Here is a 19,406-nt window from a genome sequence, read left to right on the forward strand (position 1 = left end):
TACTTAATTTCAATCAAATTTTATAAAATAGTTCATACACAATAGAGCCCCAATAAAGCTCTAAGCACTATTTATAGATATACACACAAAAACAAAAGTTTTAAAAATAGACAAACGTAGGCAGGGTAAAAAGGTTAAATACGTTCACGATACTAAATTCCTCAGCGATATATAATTTAGAGGCGTTGGAAACGGTCTTCCAATAGCAAGTGCAGGAATGAATGCTTTTATGGGTCGTAAATAGAAAATTACAGCTTGGCCGGGTCATTTTCACTGGACGTTTGTTAATATTGAACTGCGAATCTGGTCCCATCGCTATTTGAACAGTTTATACTTTTCTCTTAAATAGTCCGCTGTTTTATTGAGACCTTTTCGAAGGTTCACTTTGGGTATGGAATGAAGTCGTTACTGTCCGTATAATGTGCGTAATCCAGAGAAATATTGAGGAAATATAAAATATCATTCAAATAACGTAATCCAATATATATATGTATAATTATATTATATTTCAATTTATTTCTATTATTAAATTAAAACTAGGTAGGTATAACGAATTTAACAATTGATATGTACATAATACATTGATTGATTTGTTCAACATGATGATAGAAAAAGTCTTCGTAAAACAGATTTCAATTTAGAATTATTTATGTTGGAAAGTAAGGAATTAATAACACATGCAGCCGTCACCCTGGCACATGCCGCCGATGTAATTGAGGCTCTGGCACATGATATTACACGCAATTACGTCACAGGTTCGAAGGGAAGGTTTTTCTTCTACATCTGTAACAAAATATGTAGTTTAATAATTCTTAAAATAAAAAAAATTTAAAATATATAAATATATATATATATAAGGCCGCGGCAACTACTGACAGTCCACACAGTATCAGGGTCGATTAATAGTTCGATTTAGAATAATGTTAATAATATTCTGTAATGTAATGAATGTAATGGTTTTAAATTTTATGTAATGTAATGGTACATAAAATAGTTAAATAAATTCTGCAGGTATTATAGGACAAGTTTGTGGAATTCTAGATATAGCGCCTTAGTTGCAGTTTCGAGATTCCTCTCCTATTCTATAAATAACTGCACGTCGCGTCGTAACAAAATATTCAATACATATTACCCGCACTTAACAAAAATGGATCTCAATACCTATTTTAAGACATACTTAGAGATATAATAAACCGGGCGTGATGTCTAAATTGAAAACTGAAATGTCATAAGAGGTTAAATATAGCCCAGTACAGATAAAAGTAGACCATGATCTGTGCCCCCTAGACGACTTACGCATAGCGTGGTAACCCCGTGGAAGCCAAGTTGGAAAATGCGCTGGGGATATCACTATGCAATAAGACTGGCGATGTTATCTTAATACTTAGACCTATAGATGTTATTCCATTTATAAGATTGTTATTCTTATTACCTTCCATATCACAGTAGCATTCGTTCTCTATACATAAACCACTGGTCAGCCCCTCGTATTTGCATGTTGTTTGACACATAGTTGAATTACATTTCATGGCTTCAAGAGTGTTGTCCATCGCGCTTGATGTCGTATCTAGAGAGTTTAGTTTCTTGTTTAAACATAGAAACTGGAACTGCCTTTCGAATTTATTCAGTTAAAGATTAATGCGTGTAGTTGAAAATGATGCTTTTTGACTTTAATTTGCGAATAAATTGATATTACAATATATTTAAGTTTCTGATGGTTTGGTATTTTACATTGGAAAATACTTTACATAATGACACATACTGAGAGCTGAGATCTTAACAAATATTAAATTTAATTATTTTTGCCCTCGCTTGGCAACCCTTGCTGAAATTTTTTTCGCATACGAATTTTTTCTGAAGATTCTTAAGTAAATGAATTACATTTACCATCAACGCTTAGTCGGAAATTGTCGCATTTGCATCTGTTATTCACACAAGCTCCTCCGGGAAATTTGAGACGGCGGCATCTTCTGTCGCACTCTCGGTAATTACAACTGCTATATTCACTATTGATTTTAGCTGAATCTAGACGTGATGGAGGAATAATAGTGTTTATATGGTTGGAGTAGTTACTAAGTACGACTATGTCATTTACAAGGAATAGTTAATTTCATGATGACGTTTTTTTAAGCTATTGCATAGCTTCTATCGCGGGCCTTGAGCGCGGGGACCGAATCGAGAAATTCCGTGACGAAAAACCTCACGCTCCCCACTCTGACGGGCGGAGGTGTGGCTTGAAGGCATAGCATGCAATAGCTTTACCGCGGCAGTCCCCGGGTGCCACACGTCGTTTTTTTTATTTTGATGACAATTTTTAGTAAGTTAGACTCTCGGGCATGGCAAATGAATTTTCAAAAGTCTTTACTTAATTGTATTCTATTTATTATCTAAGGTTTCATTTCAGCAAAGTTTGCAATCACCAGTATATCAAGTACCCACTTCCCCTCCAGGGCCTATAGAAAATTTCCACTCTTTATACCAGCTGCTGTCATATTATCCCTTATAAGACTATACTATTTATATTTCAATTCTTCTGAATAAGATCCTTTCTAATAATGGTGAATGTGGTTCATTACATATTATATCTTTTAAAATCTTACCAGTTATTTCAGGTGCTTCAGTCTGATATAATATATCACATTTGCACTTATCGCCAACACACGCACCACCCGGAAAGCCGAGCATTCTACATCTCTGGTCACATTCTTTGTAGATACAGGTTATTAACTCGCCAGATTCATTATTATCATCAGTATCTTTAGATTAAAAAAGTCAGTAGTTTGAATATATAAAGTTAGCAAGGATTGATTATAAATTAATATACCTACCTACTTCCTAAAAATATTGCAAAGATAATTTTTTACAAAAAACTAAATCGTCTTCAATGGTCAGAATTTGACCAAAATTAATTAAATTCACAGGAGAGGCACGCAGCTTTCAAATTAATAAAATAATTTTCAAAATCGATTCATCTAGTCTAAAAGTTAGAGGTAACAAACTTAAAAAAGACAGTTGATGTGAGAACCTCTTCGTTTTTGAAGTCCGATGAAAATGATAGCGGCATAATATGACAGCAAGATTTTAGAACACTACTTATAATAATTGAATGATGAAAATAATGAAAGAATTACCTTCATCAAAGGCGAAATTGTCACATTTGCATTTATTGTTCACACACACGCCCCCAGGGAATCCAAGCCGGCGACATCTTTGATTACATTCCTGGTAGTTGCAACTTCGAATCTTAGATTGGTGAACATCTGTAATAAGGAAATTGTATTAAGCATTTGCCACTTCATAAATGGTCAGTTTCACAGCTTCTCAATACATAAATCTATATTTTAGCTTATCAAATGTCAAAATACTTATGCCAATATGGGGGTGTGTCACGTTATATTTTTAGCCAAAGCTAATAATATTTAATTTTGAAAAGAATATACCATCAACAGCTTCAGTAAAGACATTGCCACATTTGCATTTGTCTTCCACACACATCCCTCCCGGGTATCCAAAGCGACGACATAGTTGATCACATTCTTGGGAGTTACAGCCATGTATATCACTATTTATTTCAGGTTTATCTGTATCTATAATTAATTATATATTTAATTATTTTGAACTTACAGAAGAACGACTTTTGAAGTTTAATTAATTTTCAAAAGTTTTGTATTGATTAAAAGTGGTCATTATTAGACGCGTTAGTCTTAACCTAGTATATGTTAGATATAACAATATAAAAATACCTTTACTAATTTCATGGCTGAGGAAATTATCGCATTTGCATTTGTCACCCACGCAAACCCCTCCAGGGAAGCCAAGCCGCCGGCAAGTTTGGTCGCACGCTCTATAGTCGCAGCCGCGTAACGCTGTTTGTTCATTTAAATCTATGGAATAAATAGTAATTTCTAGATATAAAATATTAAGATCAATAGTTACGACTTCATCAACATAACAAACACTGTAAAAGCACCCTAATATATTAAGCTATTATTTTTTATTTTTAAACGCATAAAAATACTCCAAAATGTTTTATAACTTCTCTGTAAAATATACTTAATTCTTAGTTATAACTAACACGCATAACCATAATCCATTTATCTTTAACGATATAAATGAACACTTACGCGTAATTGCAATGAATGTAATCAACACTAACAAATACTGCTCCCTTGAGAGGGGCACGGTTAGTGCAGGGGATTTTTACGATTAAATTCTTTATTGCTATGTTGTCTATTTATTTTTGAAATTTAATTTTAGATTCACGTATTTATATATAATACCTACTTATGTAATTTTATTTATTTTTGGTTTGATGTTTTTTTAGATTTTAAGCATTTCGGAAAATATTCTAACGGATTTGTAATTTTGTATTATTTTTTTGATTGTATGTATATTTACTTTGACACGCTGTACAGCCAAGCCAAGCCAGCTTTTGATTTATGAGATGTCGTTGCAGTTATCGGAATTGTGGTAGTTGCATAGGCTTCATAAATGATCAGTCGAGTTTTTTTCACATTTATAATCTTATTTTTTAAATTATTCCTCAACAATTACTAACAAAATAATTATATGGCAACACCTACTCTTGAACAAGACCCCTCGTAACCAACACAAACCAATTTCATATACATACTATTATAGTCAGCAAGAAGTTTATCGCATTGACATCTGTCGTCAATACACTCTCCACTGGTGTATCCCATCCTCTGACAAAGTTGCATACAAGTCGCTGGGTTGCAGGCATCAACTTCCTTCTTAATATTATCATCTGCATCTATAAATTGAATATTACATTGAATTTGATATTTTTGGTTTTAAGGCATTCAAATGCTTTATAAATATAAATTTACAAAGAATAGAAAAAATTCGATCACGAGGCGGGACTCGATCGAATTTTTTCTATTCTTTATAAATTTATATGAATAAATTACGTGTTATACGGAACATCCAGTTTTGTTAAACTATTAGGCATGTCGTTACATTTATCTACATATATGTTTTTGAAGTGAAAACTTCTTTAGCGGCGTTGGGTATACTTAAAATCTTAAACTCGCGTCAGGACACGTGGCCTGATCGAAAAAGCGTGAGACGGATTTATTTTAGCTCTTATATTCCATGCGTAAGACGGATACCATTCCAAAATATCAAACATGCTGAACGTTAATAATCAAGTTTTCACTTCTGCCGGCACTCCCGGAGTGCAACCCGTCTTTTTTCTTGGTTTATGTTAGTGTTTCTATTGATTATTCTAACTTTATGATAACTAGTATCAATTTTCCTTAATACTTGCAGAGCTCGATTGTTTGAATGAGTTTATCTCAACTACATATTCGAATTAATCGATAAATGCTATCTTATATTTAACATCAAGCTAGTCGCTACTACCTACCAATAGGCGCTATATGTGACCACTTTTGATGATGCTAAAAATTTAAAAAATGCTCCAAGAATGGAAACGAATATAAATAGGCGTTTTCATCACTTGATATAATTATATGCATAATAGTAACATGATAATAACGGAAACCCGTTGTTGGTTTGAAAACCCTGACCAATTTAAATGGTCTAATTATTATTAATTGTTGATATAGGACACCTTTATTTACTGATAGAGCACATAATAGGTTTTTATTTTAGAGTTAATTGAACTTAATAAACAATAAGTTAATTATATGTATATTTATTAATTAACAAAATGGGTTTTGTTATAAGTACGCTAATGACGTTTTTTAATACATTATTACAAAAGCGATTTGTTATTTATTCTGTATGTGAGTGAGATGAGGTTGAACAATTTAATTGTTACATAACAGTAATAAATATTACTTTTGGAACCTTGAAAGTCACATTTGCAATGGTCGTCAACACAGCTTCCACCGTGGTAGACAAGTTGTTGACAGAAGTCTCTACATATGTCATATTTGCAGTGATTTACATTTTTCGTTGTTTTTTTTATTCCCCCACCTACGAATATATTATGATGACTGGTTAATTTCTCATACTATTAGTTCTTTATTATTTTTGATATTACCAAATACAGATACATTAGAAAAATCTCTCTTAAATTATATATCGTGTAATTTTTAAGCTACCCAAGAAAATAGCCACTTCCTTACTTTCTAGTTACAGTACAAACCTTCATAGATATTCACAGTCACGTATCCATTAACGGTGTATAAGAACAAAAACAAAAAATAAACACTGGAAGTAGCCATTCTAATAAATGCGCGACACTCGACAGGAAGAACTGAGACATTATAAATGTACAGGAACTTTATATAGCATTCGTTCGGGACTTAACCTGATGCTTAAATGAATCATAGACATTGTGTTGTTTGTTATTATTATATTGAAGTGTTCCTGGAGAAGGAAGCACCGGATAATTAGATAAGAAAAACTGATAATGGTAGGTTTTGTTATACCGTATCTGTATTCTGTAATACCTACTACCTAGAGTCGTGGTTATTAAATTTCTGACTCGTTGACGTGTTCGTTCGTCTGGTTATCCTGGTCTTAACTAATTGATTTAAATTTGTTTGTTCACTTATTAAAATTTAAACAAAAAGAAGCATAATATGAAACAATAGAGCGAAACGCAGCAACAGCGAATTGTATGTCAGCTACACCTTAACTCACACGTTAGAATCAAGAAAGTTTATTTGGAAAGATATTATTAAGTTCTCCTCTATTTACATTACATTCGTATACAGATTATATATTATATAAACAAAAAAATTAGTACTTAATTGATGTTCGTGAATTAATTCTATAGTTACAAATAATGTCATATTTAGTACGTTTATAATTCCAAGATATGTATTTAATTCTAATAATCTATGGTACCTACCTACTTAAAATATCATAATATGATGGGTATATTATATTACAATCATAAGTACTTAGTATATATTAATTTTTACTTTCAATAATTAACTATATAATACTATCAAAACAACTCATTATTTAGATGGTATTTTATTTTAGGGCGATTTTACCCCCTAATGAGTTGTTTCAGTAGTTTATTTGTCAAGTTACAGATACTTAATTATATTAATTCTTAAAGTGTCTACAAGATGGCGCGAAAATAAATTTTCAAAGTCATTAAAAACGAATCACTGCATAATAACAGTCTTATCAATATATAGTCAATAAATCGTGACGTACTGTGAATAATTCTCGTATTATTGATAAGGCAACATGCATCAGTTAAAAACAATTACTGGTGTAAAATGAAAAGAAAATTGTTTTATAAATAAATAAGTTTACAAAATAAAAGTAGGTATTGTGGTTTGCAACATGGCTTCGTTCACGAGACTTTTTTTCTTCATTTTGATTGTGATTTGTGCATTAACAGGTAAATATTTTTAATAAATAAATGATATGGTTTTTATATTATGAATAATATTATTTCAATATAATAATATTACGAGATACGTGTTTAGGATCATTATATTTTCATCTAGTCATGTATATTTTCATTAATTGTTTGTGTAAGAGTATATAAATCTTTTTTGCTTTTATTTATTCTTTCTTTTTTAATGTATCTACAATTAAGCTACCTATTTATCACACATCACAATATATTTTGACGATACTTATTAACCTGTTTACGAATTAATATTTAAGAGTTCAGTTTATCTTCGTACGAGATAAAACATTTGTTGCCCGCAAGATCTTAAAATACCTTATTATCGAAAATAGAATAATATTCGGCAATTACCTTCTGGCTATAGCACAAGAGAGCGATAAGAATATAAAAATCGAATAAAGGATGCATTGTCATTGCATTAATATTTAAAAAAGGCATGTTATACCTACACCCATCATATCAATATACTTAGTCACAATAAAACCCGTAGCTCGGAATAAAGCGGTGACTCAACGCATTTTTATTAAATGTTTTCCTTCCTTCATTCCATTTATATATTAGCGTATTATTTATTGAGCGATGGATAAAATCGGTCGTCTTTAACAGACCCAATATGTCATATTTATGGCTCTCACACTCGACAAAATAGATTTTACGATCAAAAACTGCACGACAGCATTTAACCCTTGGGGAAAATTATGCGTAATTTTTAAGACTTTGCCCCCGATATATTTGTTTGAAGGACTTGTCCTATTTCTTATTTGTGTATAGATAAGTGTTCTTATTCTTTTTAGACAAAACAAATATGTTTTTGTTAAAAAATAATATGATAAAAGACTATTGCGAGTGACCCGATTTCAATGCAATGTCCTAAGAAGGCTGAAAAGTGAAATTATGCACTTAGTGCTCGATTTAATTTCGCATTCATTTTTTTGAATGCTAAAATTCGTTGTAAAATATTGAAACGAAATTTCTTTAATGTCTATGGTAAATCTACATGATTAAAGTGAATGAGCTGAACTTGGAGCTGAAACAAGTCATAAAGTTGAAAGAGTACCTAATAATTATGAGTTGATAACAACTAGAAATAATAAAAAATATGCTATTTTTATTTTTATAATGGTACATCTGATTATTAAAAACGTCACCTTGGTTATCATTCATGCTAGCCATAATATTTTATATCCATATTAATATTATAAATCCGAAAGTAACTCTGTCTGTCTGTCTGTTACTCAATCACGCCTAAACTACTGAACCAATTTGCATTAAATTTGGTATAGAGATATTTTGATATCCGAGAAAGGACATAGGCTACCTTTAATTGCGAAATATGTACCACGGGCGAAGCCGGGGCGGACCACTAGTAGATAATAAATTTGAAACAAAACAATAACAGGAAAAAAACTAAATGCAATCGTTTGCAATATGTATACGTATGTAGAGTCCTACTATGGTCCTATGGTCCAAGCGTTCTTTCAACGTTCAAATTAAATTAAAATAAATTGTAAATAATTGTATTGTATATTTAGCAAAATAGCGAGTAAAATGTAGGTCCAATTCAACAATTCTATTAGAATTCAGGGCACGAACATAGCGACGTAATTAGCTAATGTGTATTAAATGTTTGTTTCCAGTCCAACAATTATCGCTTACGAGCAGTAATGGCATATCGACGCGATTCATCATTAATATTTGTTGCTGTTCATATTTTGTTAATGTGAAAGCTGTTGTGATTCATGGTTTGTGGGAAATGCGATTATGTAAATGTAATTTTAAAGATATCGTACATTTGTGTATTGTTAAGCTTGTTGGCGGTTTAGTGATTATTTTCAATAAATGTATAATTATAATGTATACGAATATTATAAAGCTGAAGAGTTTGTTTGCATGAACGCGACAATCTCAGGAACCACGGTTACGATTGGAAAAAATATTTCACTGTTAAATAGTCCATTTATCGCGCAAGGCTATTTATCATCACGATCGCGATAGGACCAATAGGAGCGGAGCAATGGGGGTAAAACCGCGGGGCACAGCTGGTATATAATATATTATTATGTAATAATTTTACCCGTGAAAAGGTTTCTCTCTTTTCACGCTTTACCTACCATGAAAATAATAAAATGTTTTTAAGTTAACGTCATTTCATACAAATTGAATATTTGTTTACCTCGAATTAGGTCGCAAAATTATTAGCATACCTACTTAGTAAACAGCTCAAACCAATATTATGTAAAATTAGGCCATAATAAGAATTGGAACAAGTTTTTACAACTGATTCGTCTCAGCTTTTTAAAAGATACTTAATTAAAGAAAAGTCAATAACTAAATGAATAAATTTAAGCGTATACGTACGGGATTTTTCTACGAAACAAAACTACTTACTTAGTTCACTGGCTGCACGACGGCTGCACGACGATGGTTACCTGTGCAAAAGTTAACCTGGTACAAATGGTTGAATTGTTTTTTTTAAATCAACACAATCGCGTCGGTATGGCGGGCTGTAAGTCACACCGGAAAAGTATGGCATGACACTACCGCCTACTTCTTTTTTATGGGCTATCGGTAAATTCTAAAATTTTTGTGTTACAAATCTTTTGACTTTCGCTATTTTTCCGATGAGTTCGACTAACGCCCACGCGACTAAGCCGCCGGTACCAGCGTTCACACCATCATTTTTCTTTTTGTCATTGCGTACTAAGACCCCTGTAGAACCGCCATCCTGTTACAAATGACTCGAAATTTTGTGTCAATATCTCCCGGTCTATAAGAATCATTATTGGATTTTGATTAACCTGTAAAAGCATTACTTAGACTAGGTACCTACGTAGTACATCATGGGACTTTATTTTTATAAATGGATAAAATATTTGTGTGTATTCTTATGATAGGTGAGATTGAGTTCGATTTATTTTATTTATATTAATCAATTATTATGATAGATCTGGAACAATTATTTCTGTTGTCTGAATGTCGTTTGAATGTTATTTGCGAGTTGTTTATTTATATTAGTTTGGTTTAATCAAATTATTACCTTTTCGATTGGTACAATAAATCACTGTGTGACGCTGTTTGTAACTAAGACTTAACAAAAAGAAGTTTATACTCGTGAGAAATAATCTTAGAGTTATATTACTTCCGAGTAAAAGAAAACACGCTATTTTTGTAATATAACACAAAACAAACAAACAGTTTTCCGGTACGCTACCAAAAAGATTATCTTACATATCCGCTTTAACAATGTTTATCGAGAGTACGATGGTGAATAACTTTTCATTATAAGTGATAAGGGCTTTTGTTGTTTCGTTTAGTTGGAGTTGTGCAGTTTGGTGCAAAATATATAAATTTCCTGTTATTATTTTGAACTTTGCCAGGTTGTGTACACTATATTGCACGCCTCATAAGTGAAGCGTTGAGGTGGGTACTACTGTCACTTCGCGCAAAACATCTGATTTTTCAAACTTAAAATGTCTTTATGTATCATACATTGCACTTGTAAGATAATACATACACACACATATTAAGAAAAAACACTATTTTTAACATTCATGATATTTTTGATGTCATTTTTGTTATTTAAACTAGTTAAAAAACAGTTTAATAAAGTTCTGTCTTGGACGTCCGTGTGTCTGTATGTGCGGAGGATTTTCTTGTTAACACGATAGCGACCGAAATACTTTACTAATCGAGTCTTTTTTTTTCTCTTACGCTTAAGTATGCTCAGGAATAGAACCCTTTCATTTTTCAGGGTCTGATTCGATGTGGTTTAATTGTTATTAAATAAACAAAAAAATATCGACTTTTTTTATATTTATAGTGTACTCAAAATTCACCATTATAAACTCGATTCTTTATACTATAAGCCAAGGTTTAAAAAAATAAGTTGGTAGTCAGTCCCTTAAACCTGCGCAGTTTCACATCTAGGTGGGGCCACAAGAAAAATAGCTCAATTATTACGGTACCGCTTTCTTTACTTTTCCAACTGTTTTGAGACAGTACAAGAGCATTGGCACATGAGAACAAGTGTATCTACATACTTATATTATATACACCTTTATAAATAATCAATTTTATTGTAAAGGATGAGATTATGAGGCGTGCACTTTTGGATTTTCCAAACTTTTTTGTAAATGCGCAAGCTAGTTTTTATTATTTATATTTCAGTTTGTCTGGTATCCTACCGAAATGTATATTATTTATTTATTTAGTTTTATACCAATCAAATGCTTTACGAATCCCGCCTCGCGATCGAATTTTTTCGATTTAAATATTTTTCATCATGTATATTTGTTTAATATCTTCACGTCAATTACATTTAAAAAAAAGAGTGTGTGTGCCGAGCACACGTGTCAGAAGTGAAACTTCTTTGGTAAGATTTAAAGATACCAATAATCGTCTTACAAACAAATACAAACAAAAAACCTTTAAATTTTACTCTCAACGCCATAAAAATAATATTTTACTTTCTTTAAAAATAATTTATAATTTTTATCAGATAAATTATAATACTTAAAATATGAATTCCAGTGAGCCAAGGAAGGATGATCAAGGCTTCATGCAGAACGGACTGTGGCCTCTACTGCAACACAAGGGGCAGGAGCACGGGAGTTTGCAGGAATGGCAAATGTTCCTGCGATAGAGGTGTTGGACCTTAAAATTTATGAGCTATTCGTGATGTAATCTTTGATATATTTCCAGAAGAAAGATAGCCAAAGTATATACGGTATACAGATATTAAAACATTAAACAATAATATTATGGTTCCTACAATTTATACAATGTTTCATTTTAAGTAAAGAAGCCACATATTTATTTCCCTTACTAATAAAGAACCATAAATTGAAGTATTATTTGTTATGGTTTGATTTGTGTCAATGATTTTTAAATGTTATTAAACATTTGATAAGTAGTACCTACGTCAATTAATGTATAAAAGTAGAGCCCTTTAAAATTGGTAGCCAAAAAATTATATAAATCAATGTTTTGTTTGTTTGTGTTTCTGTTATTTCAAAACAACACAGAGCATTTTATAGAACTTTTTCAGGACGATGATATTATCTCTATTTATTTTTTATATCTTTTTATTAGTTATGTGATGTCATTTTCACCTTTAATAAGCCTTTAATAGAAGGAATATCCTTATTTCATTACTAGAGTATGTGTGCGAATCTGTGTTTGTTTGTCTTTCACGTCGCAACGGAACGATTTAATAACACTAGCTTATTTTACTACAAAATTTATTTTGTATTCGCGAGTGAAGTTGCGGGCAACAGCTGATAGCAGTATTAAAAATAATCTAATATATAAAAATCAATGCCACTTTTCGTTGTAATTCCATAACTCGAGAACGGCTGAACCGATTTCGATAATTCTTTTTTTATTATATTCCTTGAAGTACGAGGATGGTTCTTATGTAGAGAAAACGTTAATATGTACCACGGGCGAAGCCGGGGCGGACCGCTAGTACCTAATACAAAGAAAATAATTTTATAAATTTGTACCCATTATATTGTTAAGCAAGAATACCACTTATTAAATAGAATTATGTTACACTCAGAGGATTGAAGTTGTGGAGAATGCTTTTAAAAAGTCCATTAACGAAATTCAATGTGCATAATTGTGTTATACTTGTATTCAGTATTCGTTTATTTTAATTAAGTATAGTTTTAAGATGTCGTTGGTGTTATTCTGGCCATTAAAGAGAAAGGCGTTAAAAACAATAGAAAATATAAACATGAAATAAAGGCATTTTGTTTTTCAATTAGAATTCATAAACTACGCACTTATTATTTTTTTTTATTTTGGTAGAATAAGATAAAATTTCCTATGAATACATTCTGACCCCGGAATTATTCCTCCATTATTAATAAGTTTAACGCTGAAAAAGCAATTTCGTCGTCGGCGCTATTACTTCTTATTTGAACATAACAAAAACATGTCAAAATAAAATATTTTTATATGTATTTAAGATATACGTACTTATTCTTCTTTTTCTTTAAAAATAAGTTTAAAATTCAATATAAACTTTGAACAAATTAAATATGAGTTGTACGAACAGCATCGTTGGAATACAATCTATATGCTCTAGCTGGCTCTAGCTCTAGGCAAGAAAGGAAGAAAAAATAACTCCTTGCCTGTTTACGTCGCGAAAGGACCAAGCCACACATTTTAACTAAGGTGTAGAGTTTGTTAAATTGAGGCCTGTACAGGTAAATTAGCTTGGAGAAATTTTTGCGTTTGTAGTAGTGTATGGTCAGCAAATAAAATAAAACAACATTTTATTTTTAGTTTTTATTATATATATATAGGTATAGGTATCACGAACACGTGACACAATTAGTATTTTACCGATTCCATACGTGGTCATACATGTTTCAAAACACAAACTTTTAATATTATTTCTATTTATTCGGTATAATTAAGACTTAATAGTGATACATATGATCATTATAAATACAAATAGGAATTAACAATATCACGAATACGTGGCACAACTCAAATTTTACCGATACCACCCGTGGTCATTCTCCTTTATCAATTAAACTACGTACATAATAATTATAATTTTTGAATGAAATGTGTGCTTTATGTTCTAACGGTACCAAACAACTGCATCTGGCACCTGCGGACAGCGTAAACTGGTTTATTCTGGTTTTGTGCGTTTTTCCACTTTCCACTATCAAGTGACGATTTATTTATTTGTTTTGTTTCGTAATTATTATGGTCAAATATTAATTATGAAACAAATTATAATGGACACAATATTTTATTGTTTCACGGTAGTCGCCTTGTCGTTTGCTCAAGGACGTGAAATTGAATGATATATTTTTTTTATAAAGTCAAAACCATTTTCTTTCAAATTAAAAGTTGTTTTTATTGAAAACAAAAGTTTTGCTAGGAATAAGTATAAAATTAAATAGTAATGTTAGGATATCGAAACATTTTTGTATAGGCCTGAACGATATAGTGGAAACGCGCTCTAAGATCTGAGTAATATACACACCACTACATATGCAAAAATTTCTCCAAGCTAATTTACCTGTACAGTTAAGCCGTGTCTCTACAAGCCGGATAAGGTTGGCTCTACACGAGATCTGATAACTTTTTAATAGTACAACTCCTATAGTGTAGTCTTGGCAACATTTTACATGAAATATTTTGGTTTGTATTACCTTATTATCATAAGGCAAAAACATTTAAATCTATAAATAGGTGCTACATACGTGTTTACTTTAGAAATGACAGAGGAAAGACTGAATACAATAAAAAGATAGCAACTAGGTACTATACTAATAAGTAATCCTAGATCTATTTTTATAGATTTCGAATACACAAAAAAGTTACTATCGATATTTTAAGCCTAGCCACCTTTCTGTTTCAAAATCAACAGAACGTACATATTATTTTCGACCTTTATCTTTCATTAAGCACTTCGTAAGAACAAGCGATCAAGTGATAAGCACTAGGGTTAGTCTAACACACCTTATCAGAATATCAACGTAACTCGTTGATATTCTGATAACTACTGAATACCAAACTGGATACTTAATTTAGGGTCGACTCGCCTCGAGCCAAAGCGACTTGGCAGTTACATCCCAATTCTTACTTTTGTAGTTGCGACTTTCGGGCAATGTATTTAGCAAACGGCAGCCTATTTTATATCATATTACAAAGGCATTAGAACCACTTTACCGTGCAAAGATTTTTATTGTTTAACCTCAGACTATTCATGTTATCTACGCTATCAAATTGACTGGTTTAATATGGATGTGGTTTCATATTAACTACCTACGCGTGTCAGATTTTCTTTATTTTGGAAAATTAAGTCCCCAATACTCAATAAGTGTTAATCGTCATTATTAGATTATCACTTTTTTACGATGAACACAAACAACTAAATTTCTATATACATAAATAAAACATAAAAATATTAGCCAGCCAGTGTTGACATGGCCGGATAGGAGCTGTTCCCTTTATTCAATATAATATCTTTGTTGTTGGCAACTCGAATATTTTCTATTTTGCGGACAATAATTACAAGCTCTCTAACGAGACGTGCTACAAAGCGACCGTCGAGAGAATAATCAATATCGAAAAATATCCTTTGGAAATATTTCAAAGGGCGAGAAATATCTTCTGAGTCTTCGGGGAGTTCACTTCGTTAAATGGCAGCAAGCCTATTAATTATTGCGAGTGGCTCATTATGAATAACTTCGGAGTAGACCTAGTAGTCTTTGTGCGGAAAATAACTAAACGAAGCGATAACAAGCGACATTTTGTCAATACTGTCAAGGAAGGTGACGTTCTTATAACTGGCAGGGGTGTCGATTGCTGAGGCATACAGCTATATAAAAGTTGAGTGTCTGTATTTGCGTTTTTCCTGTAGTCAGTTTTCTTTGCGTGTTTTTCTGGGACAAATATACGTTTTCGTATAAATTTTCTTTTTGATTCTGTTGTCAGTGCTGAACAGTTGTTATTTTAAGAGTTGAAACAGGAGGTAGCTTTATTAACAAGCCATAGGTACTAAATAGGTACATTTAAAATTGTACGTCGCTTTTATTCATTAAAATTGAAATGTAGAAGATTTATTCACCACTATCACCAACTATAACGAAGAGTATATAATATAACTGAAATGCAAGTAGATATTTATTAAACAATAATTTTAATTATTATGAATCGTTATTATAGCGTATAATAAGTTATAATTTAAAATGGTAAAAAAACAACGATTGAACACTTTCATTAGGTGACTTTTTATTGACGTAATAAATCTAATCAATTAATCATAATTAAATTACTTCCCTATCTAACATCATAACATGTGTACCATGTGTAGTAGATTAACAAAGAGCCTAACTTAAAATATGGACGACAAACATGATATTGAAATAATTTAACACACATATTTAAACTTAGTTTTCTACATTAACACAAGAAACTATCGCAAACAGACACATCCATTAATGGTACAGTATCCACCACTCCGATGTCCGCGCTGTCTGCACTGAGCAATGCATTCGTAAAATATGCATCCAGGCGGGGGCTTCACGAATATCGTCTGGGGCTTATTTATCTGCCGCTTCGCGATCAGGTGGGGACCTGTTAAGAAAAATGTATTTTGTAGTTAATGAAGAAGATAAAAGTAAAGGATCTACTTGTAAATAGGTAGTACATATATATTCTGATTCTGAGATGAGAAGTTAGGTCAAACTTATCTAATTTGAAAATGTAAAGTAAATCGGAACCTGCTGCTGTGTAAATAAAATAAACCACCAATCCATTGAATTGGCATGTTTGCGAAGTTTACTTGAAATTAGGAATTTCTTGGATGGCAAGTAAATATATATATATGTAACTTTAAGTGATACCACTTTCACGTTAAAGCTTCATCCAGCGAAATCTAGAAGTAAACTTGATGCGGTTTAAATAATGAAAAATAAATATTAGAAATTAGAATATAATTGAACTAACTGGAAACGTCCTCAGCTTCTAGCGCCGCCACAAAAGAGATGACAACAAATATTACTACCAGGTATGTCTTCATGTTGAAAACCAATTGAATTCTATAAAATGACGGCCCAGATTGAGTTATTTATACACCTTCCATACTCTCATGCATTGCCTTATGACGTGCACCACGACCGAACTACACAAATTTGTTCAGCAATTATTTCACAACCCATCCATACATTGCTCGATTTGAGAAGAAATGTGAGACATGTATTCCTACAAAAGGAGTAATGAATTGCGATTTATTCATAACTTCGGTGTATAGTGCTTCCAACCCGCTGCAAGACGAGTGTATAAATATTGGATGTAGAGGGAATACCCGGAGTCAATTTCTCTTTTACTGAATTGCAAGTAGATAAATCTATTTGTTACTCACGCAAATATGAACTTTATAGCTGCTAAAGCAGAGATGTGTGTCTGAACATTATGTGCTTTTGTTGTACTTGGAAATACTTCAATGATAAGAATATTATTGAAATGTTTATTAAAGAGCACTAGGTACTTTGTAACAACGCATTTACTTTGAAGTTATTGAAATTAGACCAGAAGTGTTTTCAATGTAAGAAATATTACCTATATATTTTTGATATAATTTTACGAGTAATTAGAGACAACTCATAATAAGATACCATAACTTTTTTCCTCTTCCTTTTAATAATAATTAATATATTATACTTATGGAGTTTTACGCTTTTCTTAATTCTGTCAACATAAATAAAGTGTCACACGAAACCTTTTTATGAATGTATAAAGAAGTGATGATTTTTATTTAATTTTTATGGTAAAACATATCTTAATATATATAAATCTCGTGTCACAATGTTTGTCCTCAATATACTCCTAAACCACTTAACCGATTATAATAAAATTCGCACACCATGTGCAGTTCGATCCAACTTGAGAGATAGGATAGTTTAAATCTCAAATCATTTTAGAGAAAGCGGGCGAAGCCGCGGGCGGTAAGCTAGTCTATTATAATAAATCACATTATTGAAAGTGGTAGTAACCACAAACACCACAACTGCAAATTACTTTACAGAATTTCATTTAATATCGTTGTGTAAATTAATCTTTAAAATTGGAGCAATCTTTATGATGGCTCCAATTTACACAGATTAAAAAAGATATGAATGTAATGCGAACGTGTTCGCAATTGATTGTATTTATTTTTAACATTTGTTTTTTAGTTTTGATTTTTAAAATTATATTCGGAATTTATTTTCATTTAAAAGATTCTAAAAGATACATATTTAAAAGGAAAAGTAACCTTTCAGTATTTTTGAGTGTCCATTTTAATATGCAACCTGTGTATGCAACGTAGTCAGGAGTGATTTGACTATGTAAAATACAAAAATAATATGTTTTAATTATTATGTAGGTAACTATCAGTTAAGGAATGGGAATCAAAAACAATTGTTTTGTTTATGTTCGTAACGAAAACGTCCTCTCAACGTGAGTTCGAAATAAAAATGATAAGAACTTTTTATAGTACAAATATAAATTATAATATGAGGTTAACCACACAATATATTTAAAAATATTTGAATTTGCTTTAAAACCGTAAGGTACAGATACTCGGGACTTTTTATGAACAAGATTAGAACACACCAATTAAAAAATATGTTTGTGACTGCATGACCTGGATTTAGCCACACTGGGGAAGTACCGAACGCCACTCTTCGATACCTAGGTACATTTCTTACCAGAAATTGTATAGCCATTGTGATAATATAATTATTTTGCAGACTCATTTATATTTTAGCATATACATCTATCATCTAGAAAACAACGTAATTAGAAATAATAATATGTTATTTAATTTAAAAGTAAAACATGATGATAATTATATTTACAATCAAACATCGCATCGCCAAAACGCGAGGCACTTTGTAATGAAATCATTATGATACAAAGATAATTAAAAAAAAAAATATTTTATTAAATCAATATTATTTTTGTCATATTTCAATTTGATTTTCTCCTATGAATTGAACAGATCTATTCTTAAATCTTTACAGTGTACTTAAAAAGCAATTCATTTATTTACTAAAACAGAAGCCAATACCTCTCACCAAGAACTTTAACTGAATTACCCCTGATGAGTGCTAAACCAAATCGATAGTTTCTAATTCGATGTACTAACAGGTTTGTTAAGATTCCAGCAGGATTCCATCAGCTCCTTACATTACTGTATATAAGTCGGTAATATATTCCTCTCCCGTGCCACATCCACATTACACCCAATTCTGACCCACCTGAAACGCTACACGTATCACGGTAAGTGCGTTGTGCAATTTGTCTCGATTGTCGACTATATATCTCCGGATACGAGCAATATCATTCAGATTTCAAACGCCTACATACTTAAGGGCTGTGTCGGGGGTTCCACAAAATGTATGTTGACAGACGGATTATGTCATGTAACAAATATTTGCTATTTACAAGGGATCGCGATATGATGAAGGGAAACGATAGTTGCTGATTAAATCTTTCTCTATTTCAGTCGCAACGCTCTGAAAGT

The 19,406-nt window shown here is 31.6% G+C and overlaps 1 protein-coding gene and 1 long non-coding RNA gene across 5 annotated transcripts; one reads left to right on the forward strand and one right to left on the reverse strand.

Moving 5' to 3' along the window:
* Positions 1 to 483: 483 nt before the first annotated feature.
* On the reverse strand, positions 484 to 6,267 carry LOC123691650 (tenascin-like). Of its 4 annotated transcripts, XM_045636152.1 has the most exons (9): positions 6,137 to 6,267; positions 4,638 to 4,774; positions 3,744 to 3,885; positions 3,441 to 3,587; positions 3,132 to 3,260; positions 2,601 to 2,756; positions 1,888 to 2,025; positions 1,433 to 1,567; positions 484 to 783 (listed from the first exon to the last, which is right to left on the reverse strand). In XM_045636152.1, exons 1-9 carry the CDS (start codon positions 6,213 to 6,215, stop codon positions 668 to 670), a joined length of 1,179 nt encoding a protein of 392 aa, XP_045492108.1. In that variant the 5' UTR covers positions 6,216 to 6,267; the 3' UTR covers positions 484 to 667. The 4 variants fall into 4 exon arrangements, with proteins under 4 accessions (XP_045492108.1, XP_045492111.1, XP_045492110.1 ...); XM_045636155.1 differs by lacking the exon at positions 3,441 to 3,587; XM_045636154.1 differs by lacking the exon at positions 1,888 to 2,025.
* Positions 6,268 to 6,950: 683 nt separating this feature from the next.
* Positions 6,951 to 12,146, forward strand: LOC123691651. Its single transcript, XR_006751437.1, has 2 exons — positions 6,951 to 7,354; positions 11,900 to 12,146. It is a non-coding gene; the product is annotated as an uncharacterized LOC123691651 (long non-coding RNA).
* The last annotated feature ends 7,260 nt before the right edge of the window (positions 12,147 to 19,406 follow it).

Source organism: Colias croceus, chromosome 5 (genome assembly GCF_905220415.1).
Source record: "Colias croceus chromosome 5, ilColCroc2.1".
NCBI classification, from domain to species: domain Eukaryota; kingdom Metazoa; phylum Arthropoda; class Insecta; order Lepidoptera; family Pieridae; genus Colias; species Colias croceus.